The sequence below is a fragment of the Salvelinus sp. IW2-2015 genome, linkage group LG4p (genome assembly GCF_002910315.2).
Source record: "Salvelinus sp. IW2-2015 linkage group LG4p, ASM291031v2, whole genome shotgun sequence".
In the NCBI taxonomy this organism is placed as follows: Eukaryota; Metazoa; Chordata; class Actinopteri; order Salmoniformes; family Salmonidae; genus Salvelinus; species Salvelinus sp. IW2-2015.
In genome coordinates, this window is record NC_036841.1 from 24855452 (window position 1) to 24873955 (window position 18504).

General features: G+C 43.9%; 1 protein-coding gene and 1 pseudogene across 1 annotated transcript; one reads left to right on the forward strand and one right to left on the reverse strand.

Annotated features, from left to right (window-relative positions):
• Window positions 1–1734: 1734 nt before the first annotated feature.
• On the reverse strand, window positions 1735–4384 carry LOC139023577 (cis-aconitate decarboxylase-like; annotated as a pseudogene).
• Window positions 4385–6937: 2553 nt separating this feature from the next.
• Window positions 6938–17044, forward strand: LOC111960745 (uncharacterized). Its single transcript, XM_023982945.2, has 11 exons — window positions 6938–7013; window positions 10352–10541; window positions 10696–12249; window positions 12622–12714; window positions 13304–13408; window positions 13589–13698; window positions 14029–14223; window positions 14559–14721; window positions 15063–15228; window positions 15528–15622; window positions 15921–17044. The coding sequence occupies exons 2-11, from the start codon at window positions 10385–10387 to the stop codon at window positions 16004–16006; spliced, it is 2724 nt and encodes a 907-aa protein (XP_023838713.1). The 5' UTR covers window positions 6938–7013; window positions 10352–10384; the 3' UTR covers window positions 16007–17044.
• Window positions 17045–18504: the final 1460 nt, after the last annotated feature.

Below are 18504 nucleotides of genomic sequence, written 5' to 3' on the forward strand. Positions count from 1 at the left end.
TTAACACTTTTTCCAATTGTTTGGATACAATACACATAAAGCTAAGATCATTTGTTCATTGAACTAAAATCACCTGTTCAAAGTGACACAACTTAACCTAAATGCATTACCATTTCAAAATGCAATTCACACATTACATGACTGTCTATTCATTTCATTACAATGATCTAAGTATCAATTGATACAACTGCTCAAAATGATAAGTAACTGTTGCATTACTCTTAATGCAGTTTTATGGAAACTGACAAACAATATTCTATGTTTAGATCATTAAACTTTCAGGATAACGAGATCCATTGACACCAATTACCGTGGAACATGAACCAAGTGGACTACATTATCTATGGATGTAATATTTCATCATCATTCTTTATCAGACGCTGTTTCTATGGTACCATGTACCACTTTTCCAGACCATGTTTTCAGATTTGACATTACTGTACACTCTTCGGCCACTTTATTAGGTACATCTATCTAGTACTGGGTAGGACCCCCTTTTGCCTCCACAACACCCTGAATTATTCAGGATTGAGGTCAGGGCTTTGTGATGGCCACTCCAATACCTTGACTTTGTTGTCCTTAAGCCATTTTGCCACAACTTTGGAAGTATGCTTGGTGTCATTGTCCATTTGGAAGACCCATTTGTGACCAAGCTTTAACATCCTGACTGATGTCTTAAGATGTTGCTTCAATATATCCACATAATTTTCCTACCTCATGATGCCATCTATTTTGTGAAGTGCATTAGTCCCTCCTGCAGCAAAGCACCCCCACAACATGATGATGCCACCCCCGTGCTTCACGGTTGCGATGGTGTTCTTCCGGCTTGCGAAGCATCCCCCCTTTTTTTCTCCCAAACATAAACTATGGTCATCTGATGGCCAAACAGTTCTATTTTTGTTACATCAGACCATGAGGAACAGTGTTCTCCAAAAAGTAACGATCTTTGGTCCCCATGTGCAGTTGCAAACCGTAAGTCTGACTTTTTTATGACGGTTTTGGAGCAGTGGCTTCTTTCCTTGCTGAGCGGCCTTTCAGGTTATGTCGATATGTACTCGTTTTGACTGTAGATATAGTACTTTGTTACCTGTTTCCTCCAGCATCTTCACAAGATCCGTTTGCTGTTGTTCTGGGATTGATTTGCACTTTTCGCACCAAAGTACATTTATCTCTAGGGACAGAACGCATCTCCTTCCTGAGTGGTATGACGGCTGCGTGGTCCCATGGTGTTTATACTTGCGCTACTATTGTTTGTACAGATGAATGTGGTACTTCAGGCGTTTGGAAATTGCTCCCAAGGATGAACCCGACTTGTGAAGGTCTACAATTTTTTTTCTGAGGTTTTTGGCTGATCTCTTTTGATTTGCCATGATGTCAAGCAAAAGAGGCACTGAGTTTTGAAGGTAGGCCTTCGAAATTACATCCACAGGTACACATCTAATTGACTCAAATTATGTAAATTAGCCTTGTCCTAACCGACTTGCCAAAACTATAGTTTGTTAACAATTAATTTGTAGAGTTGTTGAAAAACAAGTTTTAATGACTCCAACCTAAGTGTACGTAAACTTCCGACTTCTGAGGGAATCCACTGTTTAAAGTAAACTAATTAGACTAGCCACTGAGCCTCTCCTATCCCAAAGACAGGCTGGTAGAATACCACACAAACAGACCTGTAAACATTTATAATACTTATGTCACAGCCCCATAGAGAGCACCAGAGCAATGGTCCAGTCCTCACCTCTTGGAGATGTTGTGAGCCTCGTTGGAGAACCTCATCAGTCGTCCCTGGAACTCTATTCCAATGTTGAAGGCCAACAGAAAGTCCCACCCACTAGGCTTTCTGTTATTGGGCAGTATGTCGCTGACCGCCGGTAGAGCGGGAAGGACCGCCCCCGACGGGTAAATGGCAGGGTGCCAGGCGTCGTCAAAGTCCATGGAGTGGGCCTGGACAGGACAACCGACACACAACAGGCACACAGTAGTTTTCTTGGACAACAGACATACAATGGAGACAGACACTGGAAAGACCACAGTTATTAACAGACTCATTGCTTTAAAGATTCAAATGTTATGTTTATTACAATTCAAATGAAGACAGTAGGTGTACACAGTTGGTTTACCACGAGACAGTAAATAGTGACAAATACTGACAATTATATGTCTGTTGTTGGATGTTTTTTCTGTCTTTATGACCTGTCTGTCTGTTTCTCTGTCTGTCTCTGTCACTCTGTCTGTCTGTCTCTCTGTCTGTCTCTCTGTCTGTCTCTCTGTCTGTCTCTATATGTATCTTTGTCTGTCTGTCTTTCTGTCTGTGGTAATAGGAGCCACATAGTGTCCACATACAGTACCAGTCAAAGGTTTAGACACACCTACTCAGTCATGAAAAGAGCAGCCAACAAGTGCTCAGCATATGTGGGAACTCCTTCAAGACTTTTGGAAAAGCATTCCAGGTTAAGCTGGTTGAGAGAATGCCAACGGTGTTCCAAGCTGTCATCAAGGCAAAGGGTGGCTACTTTGAAGAATCTCAAATATAAAATATATTTTGATTTCTTTAACACTTTTTTGGTTACTACATGATTCCATATGTGTTATTTCATAGATTTGATGTCTTCATTKTTTTTCTACAATGTAGAAAATAGTAAAAATAAAGAAAAACCCTTGAATGAGGAAGTGTGTCCAAACTCTTGACTGGTACTGCATATCTACACTTATGTGTATGCAGATCTACTGTAGATGCGTCTACTCACAGCCACTCTCTTGAATAAAGGCAGCGAGGGTTGGGGAGAGTCTGGTTCCTCTGCATCTGTACACAGAACTGATGTCATCCGGAGCGTACATATGTTGCAGGACAGAGGATCGACAGTAGGGGGCATTAGAGAGACAGAACGGAGACAACATAACTGTTAAAACAACCAATTTTTCTCCTCTTCCTAACAACACTGTGTCCATATCACCATGTGTTTCCACACATCTACACAGAAACTGTCACCATGGGGACTGTGAGTGACCAATCTTTACAGTGTACACTCTATTCCTCCATTCCTGTCCTGACTATTTAATGGATGACAGAGTGTCTGCCTCTAACAGTTATGTAGTCTGTCAACTGTCTCTGTCTAACCTTAACCCTGCGTCCAGTTACTGTGTTTTGTCTGCAGGCTGTCTCTGCCTCTTACAGACTGTTACAGCACTCGACTGGATTCATAGAGTTGTCAGTCGGAGAAAAGCCCTTGCCTCGTTTCCTTGTGTCTTCTCCTTCATCTGCACTGTTCTGCCAACTTGGTAGATTGATATCACTACAAGCTATCTGCTTTCACATCAATTAGCGGTAGTGTGAAGGGAAGGAGACGAGGAGAAAAGGAAGCTGAAAGGTGCTGGTTCAAGTCCCAGGTGACACAAAAATGGGAATGGAACTGAACTAGTAGATGAAAGGCTGCTGGTCTCTGATCCCATATACCATCCCCTGGCGTTGGGCCCTTGAGCATGGCACTTAACCCCTCACAATTGCTCTCCATCCAGGGGCGCTCTGTGCGGCTGACCCTGTGCCTCTCAATGGGTGTGTGTGTGTATATCTAGGGGTGTTGGGAAAGGCAGAAGACAAGTATACGTTGTAACCAATGGACAATAAAGTTTCTATTCTATTATCTCACCTGACAGTGTTGTAGGGCCAACTGGAAGATGTGTGTGGTGCTGCCCAGTAGTCCCACTCCGATGGAGTCCAGAACCATCCTCTTGCTCCGGGGGAGCAGGATGGGGGAATTTGGTAGGACTGGACACCCTGGATGAACTGTCCAAAACTGTCTGTCACACTGTCCTCTGAGCCTGGATGGTCTGTCACTGGAGGGAATGAGGAGAGGAGGGAATGGGAAGGAGGATAGGAGGATAGGAGGGGGGAGAGGAGGGAGAGGGGAGAGGAGTGTTGAAGAGGACGAGGGGAGGGGAGAAGAAGGGAGACGAGGACAAGAGGAGACAGGAATGTTTAAAACCTCCTCAGTATGTTCTTAGCTCAGTTTACTCATGTCTGAACTGAGACGAAGAACCAGAGGAGAGGTAGACAACCAACACAGACAGCCTGTGTCAATGTAGGTCTATATACAGTATACTGTAGACCTCAACAAGACAGCCTGTATGAATAGAACAGATCAGACCAATATTTACTAATGTCAAACATCAGCTTCCTCATATCCAAGCCAGAAAGAAACACTTAGCCAATGTGCTTGTGTACAGTATATATGTGTGTGTGTTTTGATATTGTGGTAAAGGAAAATCTTAACACAGGAAGGAGACAGCAGAGAGTACACAGTACAGAGTAAAGTGCTGAGCAGAGCTTACTGTCCAGGGCAGACTGGTGGAGTCCTCTCAGTGTAGCAGACATGGGTCTGAAGGATCTCTGACAAACACACAAACAGACGGACAGTAGAGTATGTCAGTAAAACAGTCCTGAGGGACAGATAGAGAGAAAGAATGAAAACATTAAACAGCAAAACCATGAAATGTTCTTTATCATACTCTAGTTTTTCTTCAGTTTTAGGCCTAGGGGAATTCCTTACAGTTTGTTGTTCTCACTAAAGAAAAATCACCTGGGGAAACTTTAGAGCAGGSTCAACTTGCCAGACTGCTCAGTTCACTTGCCCAGGCAGTAGGGCAACCCTTACAGTCCCTGCTACAACTAGGTTCCAAAGTTATACCTGGTTACCATCAGGTGAAAAAAATTGGCCAACCACTCAGGGACCTGTGGTGCCACCTCTGGCATACGTACCAGTTAATCATTGTGACTAATGAATTACGAGTGATAGTGTTATCACTACGTAAACATTTTATGTAGGTCTACTTGTTAAATTATTTTGTGACTGGCAGTAATATTCAAGTCCTGAGAGGTCAATAAGCTTATTTGACACATCAATTAATCTTACAGACAGACAGACAGACAGACAGACAGACAGACAACTACATTCTCTCTGGGCTTCTAACCTCACACACTGACTAACAGTTGAATAGAGAGAGGCCCACATATATCAATATATCATGAATCATGAAACAGTGAGAGGCAGGGAGAGGGAGGAAATTCCAAAACATGAACCTCTACTCCCATCACATGCTGGGATTTTCCCTCATCATCACCATCATCATCATCATCATCAGGAGGAAGGTATCTTCTTCTTAGGTAAGGTGTGATGTTATACTCCAGAGAGACAAAGATCCCTTATACAGAACAGAGGGACAGGAAGTCATTCTTAGTTGTGGACGTTCCACTAATTCAGTGCCTTTTYAGATGTGTAACTTGGTGAAAAAAAGCTTTTGATTTCACCTAATTTGAACATTCTGTCATAAAAAGCACATGTTCAACCTATAATAACCTCTCAAGAGGTTAAATAAAAAATGTCTATAGTAACTGCCTATTAAGTGCCAATTAAAGTAACAGGTTTGACTGTAACAGGGTTGACGATTTCACCTTAAATCGGCCGTAAATCCCCTGGAAGCTTGTTGTGTGCAACAGGGAGGGGCAATTGAATGCAAGTTTCACCAAAAATAATTTAAATTGTTAAAACATGTCTAGCCTGTCTGTCTATGGGCAACAGGGTTGACGTGTTATACTCGACCCACCCAGTATTACACCACAAAAAGGCCAAAAAGAGTAGAACCAGCCCACCTGKTTTTACACTAGGATTTCACTAATAGATGTTCAGTGTTTCTTTTGAAGTAAATATTTAAAAGGAATAGTTCCACCATATTAAAACAAGAGTTCAGTTCAGGTTACAGGGTTGATCTTAAAAAAAAAAAAAAATGGATATTCACTAATCTTCAGAATCTTACATTGTCAAAGCAACAAAAAGGTTTTACAATGATAGTGAACATTTTGAGAAATGTTGGTGTCAAGTGGGTTAAACTCTTCCTGTGCAGAGGGACTTGTAAAATTCTGGAGTCTATTCATATAAAAATATCAGATTTATTGAATTTTCCATGTGGTCTATATTAAAGGGCATGTCATTAAATATGAAAGGCTTTTAAAATGCAATATTGGTGTAGATTTTCTACTTAAAGGCTCATTGCAATCAAAAACATGATTTCCCTGTGTGTTATATTCCCTGAGTGTACATAATTKTTTCCATGACATAGACTGACCAGGTGAAACCAGGTGAAAGCTATGATCCCTTACTGATGTCACCTGTACTGCAACGCTGCTGGGTTTTTCACGCTCAGCAGTTTCCCTGTGTGTATCAAGAATGGTCCACCACCCAAAGGACATCCAGCCAACTTGACTCAACTGTGAAAAGCATTTTAGTCAACATGGGCCAGCATCACTGTGTAACGCTTACGACACCTTGTAGAGCCCATGCCCTGACAAATTGAGACTGCTCTYAGGGCTAAAGGGGGTGCAACTCAATATTAAGAAGGTGTTCCACACTGAGGTTGGAATAATACTGTGAAATTGTGAAAATGATGATAATGCCCTTTTAGTGTAAGAGCTGTTTGAAAAATGTTTTGGTGAGATGGAGTTTTAACGGGATATAGTTTTGGCCTACCTGTTGACATCATCAATCGATAAATTAGTTAATAGACAAATAAGAAAGAGAGTTCCAAACCTCTCTGCCAATAACACATTGTCATTTTCCCCCTTTCAATTCAGACCACTCCCATATAGTCCCAGCAACATTTTTGCTTCAGAAATGGTTCTTTGCTAAGAAGCAACAACAAAAAAATCCAATATTTTAATTGAAAACAATCACAGTAAAGTATGTAATTGTTACCCAGAAATGATTTGATATTCAGATAAAAACAGCCGCATTGGACCTTTAAAATATCAAAGGGAAGCAAAAGGTACTAATTTCATGGAACAACCCAGGTAAGGTCTGATGTCACCTCTGGAGGGGTGAGGGGGGGACATCTGGAAGTCCTCCCACTCTCAGGACATTCCTCCAAAACATATGTCAAATAACGTCTTCTCTCTCTGTCCGATCATCTCGCCTTCTCTTTCTTTGTCTGAGCATCATCATCATTGTCCTCATCATCAGAAGGTAAATACTCCTCTTTTAACTGCGTGCTGTATCCATCTCCTCTCCTCTCTGTGTTAATGCACTGTGTAGGCTAGTTTCAGGACAGCAGAATATTATACTCAAACATTCATGGCATGACATACATGGCAGAAATAACTGGTATCTTATGTAAATATTTGTCTTGTAAAGAGCAGCTTATGATACTGTGGAGAAGTTGTCTGAACAGTTAGAGAAGGCTAGTAGTGTTGTGATGGTAAGATAGTGATGGAGAGAGAGAGGTCTGATATTACTTACTAGAATCAGCTGCTTGATAATAGACGTGTAAACACATATGTATGGAAGTCTAATAGATATATGTGATAGACTGTATATGATGATAGACAGGCTGACATATACAGGGTAAGTAAGTGTGCTCTGCTCTGTCTCCTGTCACTGACTCAGCGAAAGAGGGAGAGAGAGAGCGAGGAAGAAAATAAGATTGGCTAGGCAGCAGCCTATCTCTCTAGGCATCAGCCTCCTATCTTTCTAGGCACCAGCCTCCTATATCTCTAAGCATCAGCCTCCTATCTTTCTAGGCACCAGCCTCCTATATCTCTAGGCATCAGCCTCCTATTTCTCTAAGCATTCGCCTCCTATCTCTCTAGGCACCAGCCTCCTATCTCTCTAGGCACCAGCCTCCTATCAATCTAGGCACCAGCCTCCTATCTCTCTAGGCACCAGCCTCCTATCTCTCTAGGCACCAGCCTCCTATCAATCTAGGCACCAGCCTTCTATCTCTCTAGGCACCAGCCTCCTATCTCTCTAGGCACCAGCCTTCTATCTCTCTAGGCACAGGCACCTGCCATGCACTGACGCCCTCCAGTCACACATACTGTACTGTGGAATCTGTCTTTGTRACTGGGAGTGGGTGGATATGAGAATCAGCGTTTATCTGGCACTAAGCAAGACAGGGAGTGGAGAGGCACTGATGGGCTCTCTGAGAGGGGTTACTTTGCTGAATAAGGTAGGGGAGGTGGGAGAGAGAGGGAGTGAGAGGGAGGGGAAGAGTGAGTGAGAGAGAGAAAGGCAGGGAGCGATGTGGTAATTCACAAATGTGTTTTGATTCAAAAAAGTGTAGGTTAGTGTTTTACATATACAGTGGGGCAAAAAAGTATTTAGTCAGCCACCAATTGTGCAAGTTCTCCCACTTAAAAAGATGAGAGAGGCCTGTAATTTTCATCATAGGWACACTTCAACTATGACAGACAAAATGAGAAAAYAAATCCAGAAAATCACATTGTAAGATTTTTAATGAATTTATTTGCAAATTATGGTGGAAAATAAGTATTTGGTCACCTACAAACAAGCAAGATTTCTGGCTCTCAACAGACCTGTAACTTCTTCTTTAAGAGGCTCCTCTGTCCTCCACTCGTTACCTGTATTAAGGCACTCTTTGAACTTGTTATCAGTATAAAAAAACACCTGTCCACAACCTCAAACAGTCACACTCCAAATCCACTATGGCCAAGACCAAAGAGCTGTCAAAGGACACCATAAACAAAATTGTAGACCTGCCCACAGGCTGGGAAGACGAATCTGCAATAGGTAAGACAGCTTGGTTTGAAGAAATCAACTGTGGGAGCAATTATTAGGAAATGGAAGACATACAAGACCACTGATAATCTCTCCCGTCTGGGCTCCACGCAAGATCTCACCCCGTGGGGTCAAAAGATCACAAGAACGGTGAGCAAAAATCCCAGAACCACACGGGGGACCTAGTGAATGACCTGCAGAGAGCTGGGACAAAGTAACAAAGCTACATCAGTAACACACTACGCCGCCAGGGACTCAAATCCTGCAGTGCCAGACGTGTCCCCCTGTTTAAGCCAGTACATGTCCAGGCCGTCTGAAGTTTGCTAGAGAGCATTTGGATGATCCAGAAGAAATGGGAGAATGTCATATGTCAGATGAAACACAAAATATAACTTTTTGGTAAAAACTCAACTCGTCGTGTTTGGAGGACAAAGAATGCTGAGTTGCATCAAAGAACACCATACCTACTGTGAAGCACGGGGGTGGAAACATTATGCTTTGGGGCTGTTTTTCTGCAAAGGGACCAGGACAGACACTGATCCGTGTAAAGGAAAGAATGAATGGGGCCATGTATCGTGAGATTTTGAGTGAAAACCTCTTCCATCAGCAAGGGCATTGAAGATGAAACGTGGCTGGGTCTTTCAGCATGACATCGATCAACACACCGCCCGGGCAACGAAGGAGTGGCTTCGTAAGAAGCATTTCAAGGTCCTGGAGTGGCCTAGCCAGCTCTCAGACATCTCAACCCCCATAGAAAAAATTTGGAGGGAGTTGAAAGTCCCGTGTTGCCCAGCAACAGCCCCAAACATCACTGCTCTAGAGGAGATCTGCATGGAGGAATGTGCCATAAATCACGCAACAGTGTGTGAAAACCTTGTGAAGACTTACAGAAAAGTTTGGACTGTTCATTGCCACACAGGGTAAATCAAAAAGTAATCTCGCACACTCTTCGCTTCATTCGACACAAATATTGTAATTCAGCATAGATTTGCATAAGTAAATGAATTTATAAATCCTACAGTGTGGAATTTCTGGATTTTTTTCTTCTCATTTTGTCTGTCATAGTTGAAGTGTACCTATGATGAAAATTACAGGCCTCTCTCATCTTTTTAAGTGGGAGAACTTGCACAYTTGGTGGCTGACTAAATACTTTTTTGCCCCACTGTAGAGGGCGATGGGATCTTTATGTTCAGTGATAAGTACTGAGGTGAATCTTAACCAGAGCCCGTTCTAGACAGTAAGCTCCAATGCCACCTGTTTCTCTGGTGATGACCTGTTTCAACTCATCTGTCCCAGTCAACATAACATTTATCCTCCATGACTGGGCCAGTGACATCATCAACTCTGCAAATATATCCTTTGCTTGTTTATTGTCCAAAACACATTTATACTAGAAACACATTCATACTTTATTTCCATTCCACAGAATAAAGAAACAGGCAGGACAGGAATGAGCCAATATTGGGTTTAAATTTAGAGCAAGAGGAAGTCTTAGCCCTGGGTTGGAGGAGACTGTTGACAGACAGACCAGCCAACCACACCAGTCTAGGGMTGTGTCCCAAATGGCTCCCTATTCCCTATATAGTGCACTACTTTTGACCTGGGCCCATAGGGAATAGGGTGCCATTTGGGACCCCAGCTAGAGCCTTATAGTTAAACACTTCGCCCCAGACTGATGCTGGAATAATATGCTACTGAATAGCTTGTATTTTCATCATTTATTTTCTCATTATAATTTTTTTCTTCGCTGTCCTCTCATGTTCATATAATATTATTACTTTTGCTAGTATTTTACAGCTGTAGCTGAAACGACAGACGCCATGGCAACCGTGGATGGTTTTCCCGCCAGTTTCTATGGTGAGCCAGGGGTGTTGGGCATGTTATCCAATGGGATCAGTGCGTTCCTGGTTCTACTGCAGAACTTCAACACCGCTAGAACCGGAGTACCGGTACAGGGGGTGGAAAACATTCTGGCAGGTACGCTAATCAATCCATCCGTTCATCATGATCACTATCTAACTCTACTCTATGTTCTTGCTGTTGTGTTTCAGTTGGTTGTTTAGCATCAGTAACAGTGTTGTGTGTTTGTAGGTGGTTGTTCAACATCACTAACTGTGTTGTGTGCTTGCAGGTGTTCACCTGATTCTGATAGGTGGTGTGTGTCAGCTGATCGCCGGCCTCCTGTCGTTCCGCAAATACGACCACCTAAGCAGCACTGCCTTCATCGGCTACGCAGCGCTCTGGGGGAGCTATGGCGCCACACGCATCTTCCAGGGTGCCTCCCAACAAATCACAACCAACTTGACCCTGTCACATGACCTGATGAGCAACATGACAATGCACACTTCCCTCATAACCAACCTATCCCTGTCAGCGGAACTCATCAACGGCACCTCGCGGAGCCCTGATTGGCTGTTCTTCCTGCACATTCCCCAGACTGCCATCGCGGGATTGGTCCCGTACATCCTCCTCTCCTTCCTATTGGCCTTCTGCTCMGCCACGGTAAACGTCATCATGCCCTTTGTGTTCGGCGCCATCACGCTGACGCTGCTGTTCGAGGCCGTGATATTGGGAGTGTCCTCCGCCTGGCCGCTGATCGTCTCCGGTATTCTAGAACTCCTCATCCTTCTTTTCGCCGTGTACGGCAGCGCAGCCCTGCTGGTGAAAGGCCTGGCACAGCGCTACGTCTTGAAGGGGTTCGGCAACCCCCTGTTTAACGTGCTCCTACTGGGGACCAATCAAACTCCCACGGCCAGCGCTCAGAGCCTGGGACAGGAGAAGAAGAAGAACACGAAGTACGCTGAACCCCAAGCGCTCTGCTTTTTTTGCGACACCGTGTCTCCATTCATCCTGTTGTTCTACAGCTTCGGCTATGTCACGTCCTTCTCCCTGGGTGCTGTGTGGATCTCCATCATCTCTGCTGCTCAGCTCCTCTCCAGCTACTATGCTCACCTGCGGCATGATGGCTACCTGGCCATCAAGGCCGGGCTGCATGCCACTTACTGGCTGACCAAGGCGTGGGAGGAGTTTGTGTTGTCGCCCCTGATCGTGTCGGAGCCGAAGGTAGAGGTGGCTGCTGGGAGACAGGCAATGGTTGGTGATTGGTTCTTCGTGGCGGTGGCGCTCCTCCTCCTAGTGGTCAGTCTGAGTAATGACACCCTGGAGGTGGCCCACAATGCATTGTTCCTGCTGCTGTCCGTGTCCACGGTCCCCCAGATCCCCCTCCAGGGGTACTACATGTTCTTCGGGGTGTCCTGCTCCCTGTTTGCCGCTGCCTCGCTTTACGGGACATTCTGCCGCCTCATCAACTCCATTGCTGAGAAGATTCTGATCCCTGTGGGTTCTCAGCTCGTCTCCTCTGACCGCCTCCGCTCCATCCTGTGCTGCTGCTGTTCCCCGGGGAAACTCCAGGGGGCGCTGTCATCATCACCACCGACAATTCAGATCACTGACACCCTATTCTACCTGACCAACGGGGTGGCAGCTCTCTCGGCACTCCACTCGGCCTCGTCCAGTCAGAGTGGGGTGTTCCTGCGGCTGAGCGTTCCGTGGGTGCTGGTGTCAGGAGCGTTGGTACAGGGGTTGGTCAGCAGACTGCAGGTCAGGGGAGGACAGAGATTTGGGTCCGTCATCCCATCCTTCTACATGGTTGTCTGGGCTACATGGACATGGTACCGCTTCGCAGGTACATGGTTGACTTGTGCTGCCTCCTAAATGACACCTTATTCCTTATACAGGGCTCTTGTCAAAAGTAGTGCACTATATAGGGAATAGGGTACCATTTGGGATGTACACTGAAGGATTAGATTAGAAGACTTTATTATCCATTAGGTTTACGCAAAATGGAAATTTGGCTTTGGTGCTGACATACATATAGAATTTGACACATTTCACACATTGACAGATCCTAACAGGAAGAATGTGCCTTTAAGTTTAGCCTAAATCATACAATAATGTCAAGAGGAGACTTGCAGGACAGTTAGTCAGTGTTACTGTTGTTGTTGTCTCCATGCTCTGTGACCTGTTTAGTAACCAGTACTCTCTGTTCTATTCTCAGGCCTCATGCTACAGATCTCTCCAGCAGGGTCTTTAGGGTTCACAGCTGGAACCATCGCTTTCCTGGTCATCAACGCTTTCCTCATGCTCATCGGTCAGTCTCTTCATGAAATGACCAAAATCTACCTGTTCACCTGCTTCAACAGATAAAGAGAGTGAAAAACGGAGGTTGTGTTTGYCACCCTATTCCTTATGTAGCCCTATGGGCCCTGGTCACAAGTAGTGCTTCACCATAGTGCAGGGATCATCAACTATATTCAGCCGAGGGCAAATTACAAATCATTTGTAGACTGCAAATGAACCGCAAGAAGCCCGAACAGATATAACATTTGACTAAAACATAGTAATTTCAAACATTGTTTACATTTCTACACAATCACATATATCTCTCTATTATGCGTGGGAATACCTTGGAACAGATTTCCAAAATTAAAATCAATTGGAGCTGATTTGCTGGTGTTTTTACAGTCTTTTATATCCAACAATTGTTTTTGCTCAGAAAAATGTATATGCCAAATAAATGTGTCCGTGGGCCGCCGTTGAGGAAGCCTGATATAGGTCATAGGTGACCATTAGGGACACATGCAGTGTATTCATCCTGTATTGCTAACTTTCTCCATGTCTTCTCCCCTCCACCTCTCCATTTCTATATCTCTCCATATTTCCATGTGTCCACCCTCCAGCTGCGTATGGGAACCTGGTCCTCTTGTCTCTGACCGTGGTCATGGAGGCAGTCCTGGTGTGTTTCCTCCTGTCCACCCTCCAACAGCTCCCCTACCAGTTGGAGAGTAAGGAACCTGCTTCTCACCTCACTACCCTTACGGTCTCAGACCTACTGCACAGTATCTCTACCATAGTGAACATGTATGCTTTAAGTTCAAAACATTGCATCATGTACACATTGTTTTGAGACCTAGATGTCAGTTGAATGTCACTGTTCTAACATTGCTCTTGCGTTCTTCCTACAGTTGCCATGCTAGCTGTGTTCTCTATCATCTGTGTGTATGGAGCCCTGGCATCGCTGGTCAACTGTACCTTCTCTCAGAGACTGCTGCCCCTCGGCCCACCACTGTTCAAGGTGAGAACAATACACTCCATTCCGTATTTCATTCTGTTCCATTCCATTCCGTTCCATTCCATTCCGTTCCATTCCGTTCCGTTTCATTCTACTCCATTCCATTCCGTTCCGTTTCAGTCTACTCCATTCCATTCCGTTCCGTTTCATTCTACTCCATTCCATTCCGTTCCGTTTCATTCTACTCCATTCRATTCCGTTCCATTCTATTCTATTCCATTCGGTTCTCGTTCCATTCCATTTGTTTCTGTTCTGTTACATTTCATTCCATACCATTATGTCCTACTCCATTCTGTTCTGCTCCATATCTTCTCTCTTTGTGTTGTGTCTCAGGATGTGAAGCAGAGGAAGGCGTTGTCGCCTGACTCGCCCTGTCCCGTAGCAGACTCCAGGCTGACTAGTGGACTCCTGAAAATCAACAAACTGCTAGACGACGGGGGGGTCTGTGGAATCCCCACCGACACTGTCTACGCCCTGGCTGCCTCCTGCAAGAACCCTCACGCCATCGAGAGCATCTACAACATCAAGGTAACACTCACATTATCAGTAACATACTGTCCTCATACTCTTAAACAAGCCAATGTTACTCCAGCAAGTAGGCTACTGGTCCTTAGAGCCTGATATGAACAATTGTCCTGGAACAATCCTAATGTTATACTGTGAATTGTCATGCACTGGCTCACAAAATTTTGTTTTTGGATGAAACTAAATAACACTTGATCTTTGACCTCTAACCTCTCTTTGACCCCTTTTAGGACTGCCCAGCAGAGAAGCCAATCTATATCTCCAGTGTAGAACAGCTGGGCCAAGCCCCTTGACCCCTGACCTCTAACCCCTGACCTGTCTCTCTGACCCCTAACCAGGACCGCCCAGCAGAGAAGCCGATCTGTATCTGTATTTCCAGTGTGGAGCAGCTGGTGGCAGCCAAGCCCCCCTTCAGCTCTCTACTCTGGGAGTTCATGAGGAACGTCTACCCTGGAGGAATCAGCTGCATCGTCTGCAAGGGAGATTGGCTACTCAGACTGGGTCAGTACCATGGTGGCAAATTACCAGTGGAGGCTGGTGAGGGGAGCTCATAATAATATTTTGAATGGAGTGTAATAGATGGCATGGAGTGAATGGAATGGTGTCAAACATGTGGTTGATACCATTCCATTGACTCCATTCCAGCCATTATTATGAGCCGTTCTCCCCTCAGCAGCCTCCACTGCAAATTACAGTTATTTTATTTCTGCTGCACTGGGATAGGTTAACAGAAATTATTTGAATTACATGTTGACTTTTGGGGGTTTATCTAAACTAAAACAGTGTTTTTAATCGTTGTGTTCGAGGTGATTGTGAGGTGATTGTCTACATGTGTTGTCCAGGTGTGGGTCCGGCCTACGACCGCGTGGGGACCAAGGACAGCATTATGATCCGAGTCCCTGACCACACCGTTACCGGACACCTGTGTGACATCACCGGCCCACTCGCCATCACCTCAGCCAATCCCAGCGGAGAACCCGACAGCACGCACCATGACATGGTCATCAGGTAACAGTCTAGCATAATACTCACCTGTACTCAAGCGTGTTGGTGGTTATTCATAAAACATTATAGTGGTAAATGATCACCATTTATAACATGTCATCAGTATCAGTCAGCCTGCTGTGTAAATGTACAGTTATGCTAATGTATCTGTGTTAGTCCTCTACTAGTTATTGGGTCATAATGTAGATGATGTTCTTTACTCTTGATGCTGTTTTGAACCTGAACCTATACCTGAACTTACTCTCAAACTGTCTTCCTAATACTYATAGTGACACTGTCTCCTCTATCTGTGTGTGTTTCAGTCGTCTGGGCCATAAGCTCCAGGGTGTTTTGTGTGACGGGGAGTCCAACGAGGTCGTAGCCTCCACAGTGGTCAACTGCCTCAAGATAGATGAAGGTATGATGTCACAGTACAGTACAGAAGCCCACTACAATAAGTCATAACTAAAGCCTCTTAGGCTTTGTGTTGTCCCACCTAGGGTTGCAAGATTCCAATAACTTTCCCCAAATTCCCAGGTTTTCCAGATATCCTAGTTGGAAGATTCCTGGATTTCAGAAGGATTTAAGTAGGAATTTCCAAAATCCTKCAASCAGGATTTTAGTTAAAGTTACTGAGACTTTGCAACCCTAGTCCCACCCAATGGTTCCTTGTGTGTCAATGATCACTTAGTCAGGATTGTTTCCTTCTCCCCCAGGTACGATTAGCATCGTGAGGGAGGGCTGTGTACCGGCTATCAAGGTTCGACAGATCTTTGAGAGGGTGAAGAGCAGTATGCTATGAAGAGGACCTTCCCACTCCATCCTCTCCTTCCCCCATCCTATGTTGACCAATGATGATGCTCAGATCAGATACTGGACCCACACATCTCAGGCCACCAGCCAATGAAGAGTGTTCTCTTGAAGATAACTGAAGATTAAATGTGAGAGTGTAAAAACGTGGCATAATTGTTGTAATGTTGGGATAACTGAATGCTAATCAATTCGTTGTGATGAGAAGACTGTAGTGAAAGCCAAATGCAATCTTTGCTGACCTTATTGTTATAACAAATGTTTTAATCAAGGAAATGACCTATGTATTCAGTATATTTGTTGTAGTTTTAGAGGTACGATACAGATGTTGTGAATTCTAGATTGATGTTAGATTTTTGTTCTGTAATAAAGTGCGACCAGAAAACTCTAGGTTAGAAACACCATAATACGTTGATGTCACGTTCGTTATAATGAGTGGACCAAGATGCAGCGTAGTATGTTTCCATCCTCTTTATTTGGAAGAGAAAACAAAGAAAAAAAACAATAAAGCGCAAAATTAAACGTGAAGCTCAATGTAGTGCTCGCAGGCAACTATACCTAGACAAGATCCCACAAAGTACAATGGGGAAATGGCTGCCTAAATATGATCCCCAATCAMAGACAARGATAAACACCTGCCTCTGATTGGGAACCTTACCAGGCCAGATGACCCACCCTAGTCACACCCCGACCTAACCAYCATAGAGAATAAAAAGCTCTCTATGGTCAGGYCGTGACACTTGATGTTGAATTAAGTCTAAATTAGCATTTATTAAGGACTATGTACTGTGGATGAATGTGTGATGCTTCTGGGGAGAAATTAAGGATTATTTATTGTAATGGTGAGGTAAGATTTATGTGGGATTGAATGTATTGTTCCATTTGGGAGATTTACACAGGCCAAACAGCATACATGCAGCATTTAAATTACCTGATTTCTATAATTTGTCCTGACAATGTGTTGCAATGGTTATGTGTATATGTCTGTTATTGTTTAAATCTACTTCATATTAAAACTCAACTAAACTAACATCTCCAGTTTCTTTTCTGTTTTTAATACTGTAACCAATATTTCTCATGTCTTATAATGAATAAACAAGTGTCAATGATCAGCCTAAAACAAGATGTGTCCACCACAAGACCCAGCATCTGAACAGATAAAAACCACATTAATAAATAGAACATTACTACAGGATCTCCATGTAGAAAACAGGTCTGTAGAACTATGGAGTAGGGCTCTTTTGGGTCTAGTTTTAGAGGATGCTTTATATCCTGCTTTTAACGTTACAGCAGGCACTGGGGAAATCCACTTCCTGCATAGTTGGTCAACTGGAAACCAATTCTGACTGTTAGCCAGCCTGCCAGCTTAGTGGAGTCTGCCACTAGCACAGTCAGTGTAGTCAGCTCAGCTATCCCCATTGAGACTGTGTCTGTGCCTCGACCTAGGTTGGGCAAAACTAAACATGGCGGTGTTCGCTTTAGCAATCTCACTAGGATAAAGACCTCCTCCATTCCTGCCATTATTGAAAGAGATCGTGATACCTCACATCTCAAAATAGGGCTACTTAATGTTAGATCCCTCACTTAAAAGGCAGTTATAGTCAATGAACTAATCACTGATCATAATCTTGATGTGATTGGCCTGACTGAAACATGGCTTAAGCCTGATGAATTTACTGTGTTAAATGAGGCCTCACCTCCTGGTTACACTAGTGACTATATCCCCCATGCATCCTGCAAAGGCGGAGGTGTTGCTAACATTTACGATAGCAAATTTCAATTTACAAAAAAAAAAATGACGTTTTCGTCTTTTGAGCTTCTAGTCATGAAATCTATGCAGCCTACTCAATCACTTTTTTAGAGCTACTGTTTACAGGCCTCCTGGGCCATATACAGCGTTCCTCACTGAGTTCCCTGAATTCCTATCAGACCTTGTAGTCATAGCAGATAATATTCTAATTTTTWGTGATTTTAATATTCACATGGAAAAGTCCACAGACCCACTCCAAAAGGCTTTCATCAACTCATCGACTCAGTGGGTTTTGTACAACATGTCTCTGGACCTACTCACTGCCACAGTCATACTCTGGATCTAGTTTTGTCCCATGGAATAAATGTTGTAGATCTTAATGTTTTTCCTCATAATCCTGYACTATCGGACCACCATTTTATTACGTTTGCAATCGCAACAAATAATCTGCTCAGACCCCAACCAAGGAGCATAAAAAATCGTGCTATAAATTCTCAGACAACKCAAAGATTCCTTGATGCCCTTCCAGACTCCCTCTGCCTACCCATGGACGTCAGAGGACAAAAATCAGTTAACCACCTAACTGAGGAACTCAATTTAACCTTGAGCAATACCCTAGATGCAATTGCACCCCTAAAAACTAAAAACATTTGTCATAAGAAACTAGCTCCCTGGTATACAGAAAATACCCGAGCTCTGAAGCAAGCTTCCAGAAAATTGGAACGGAAATGGCGCCACAC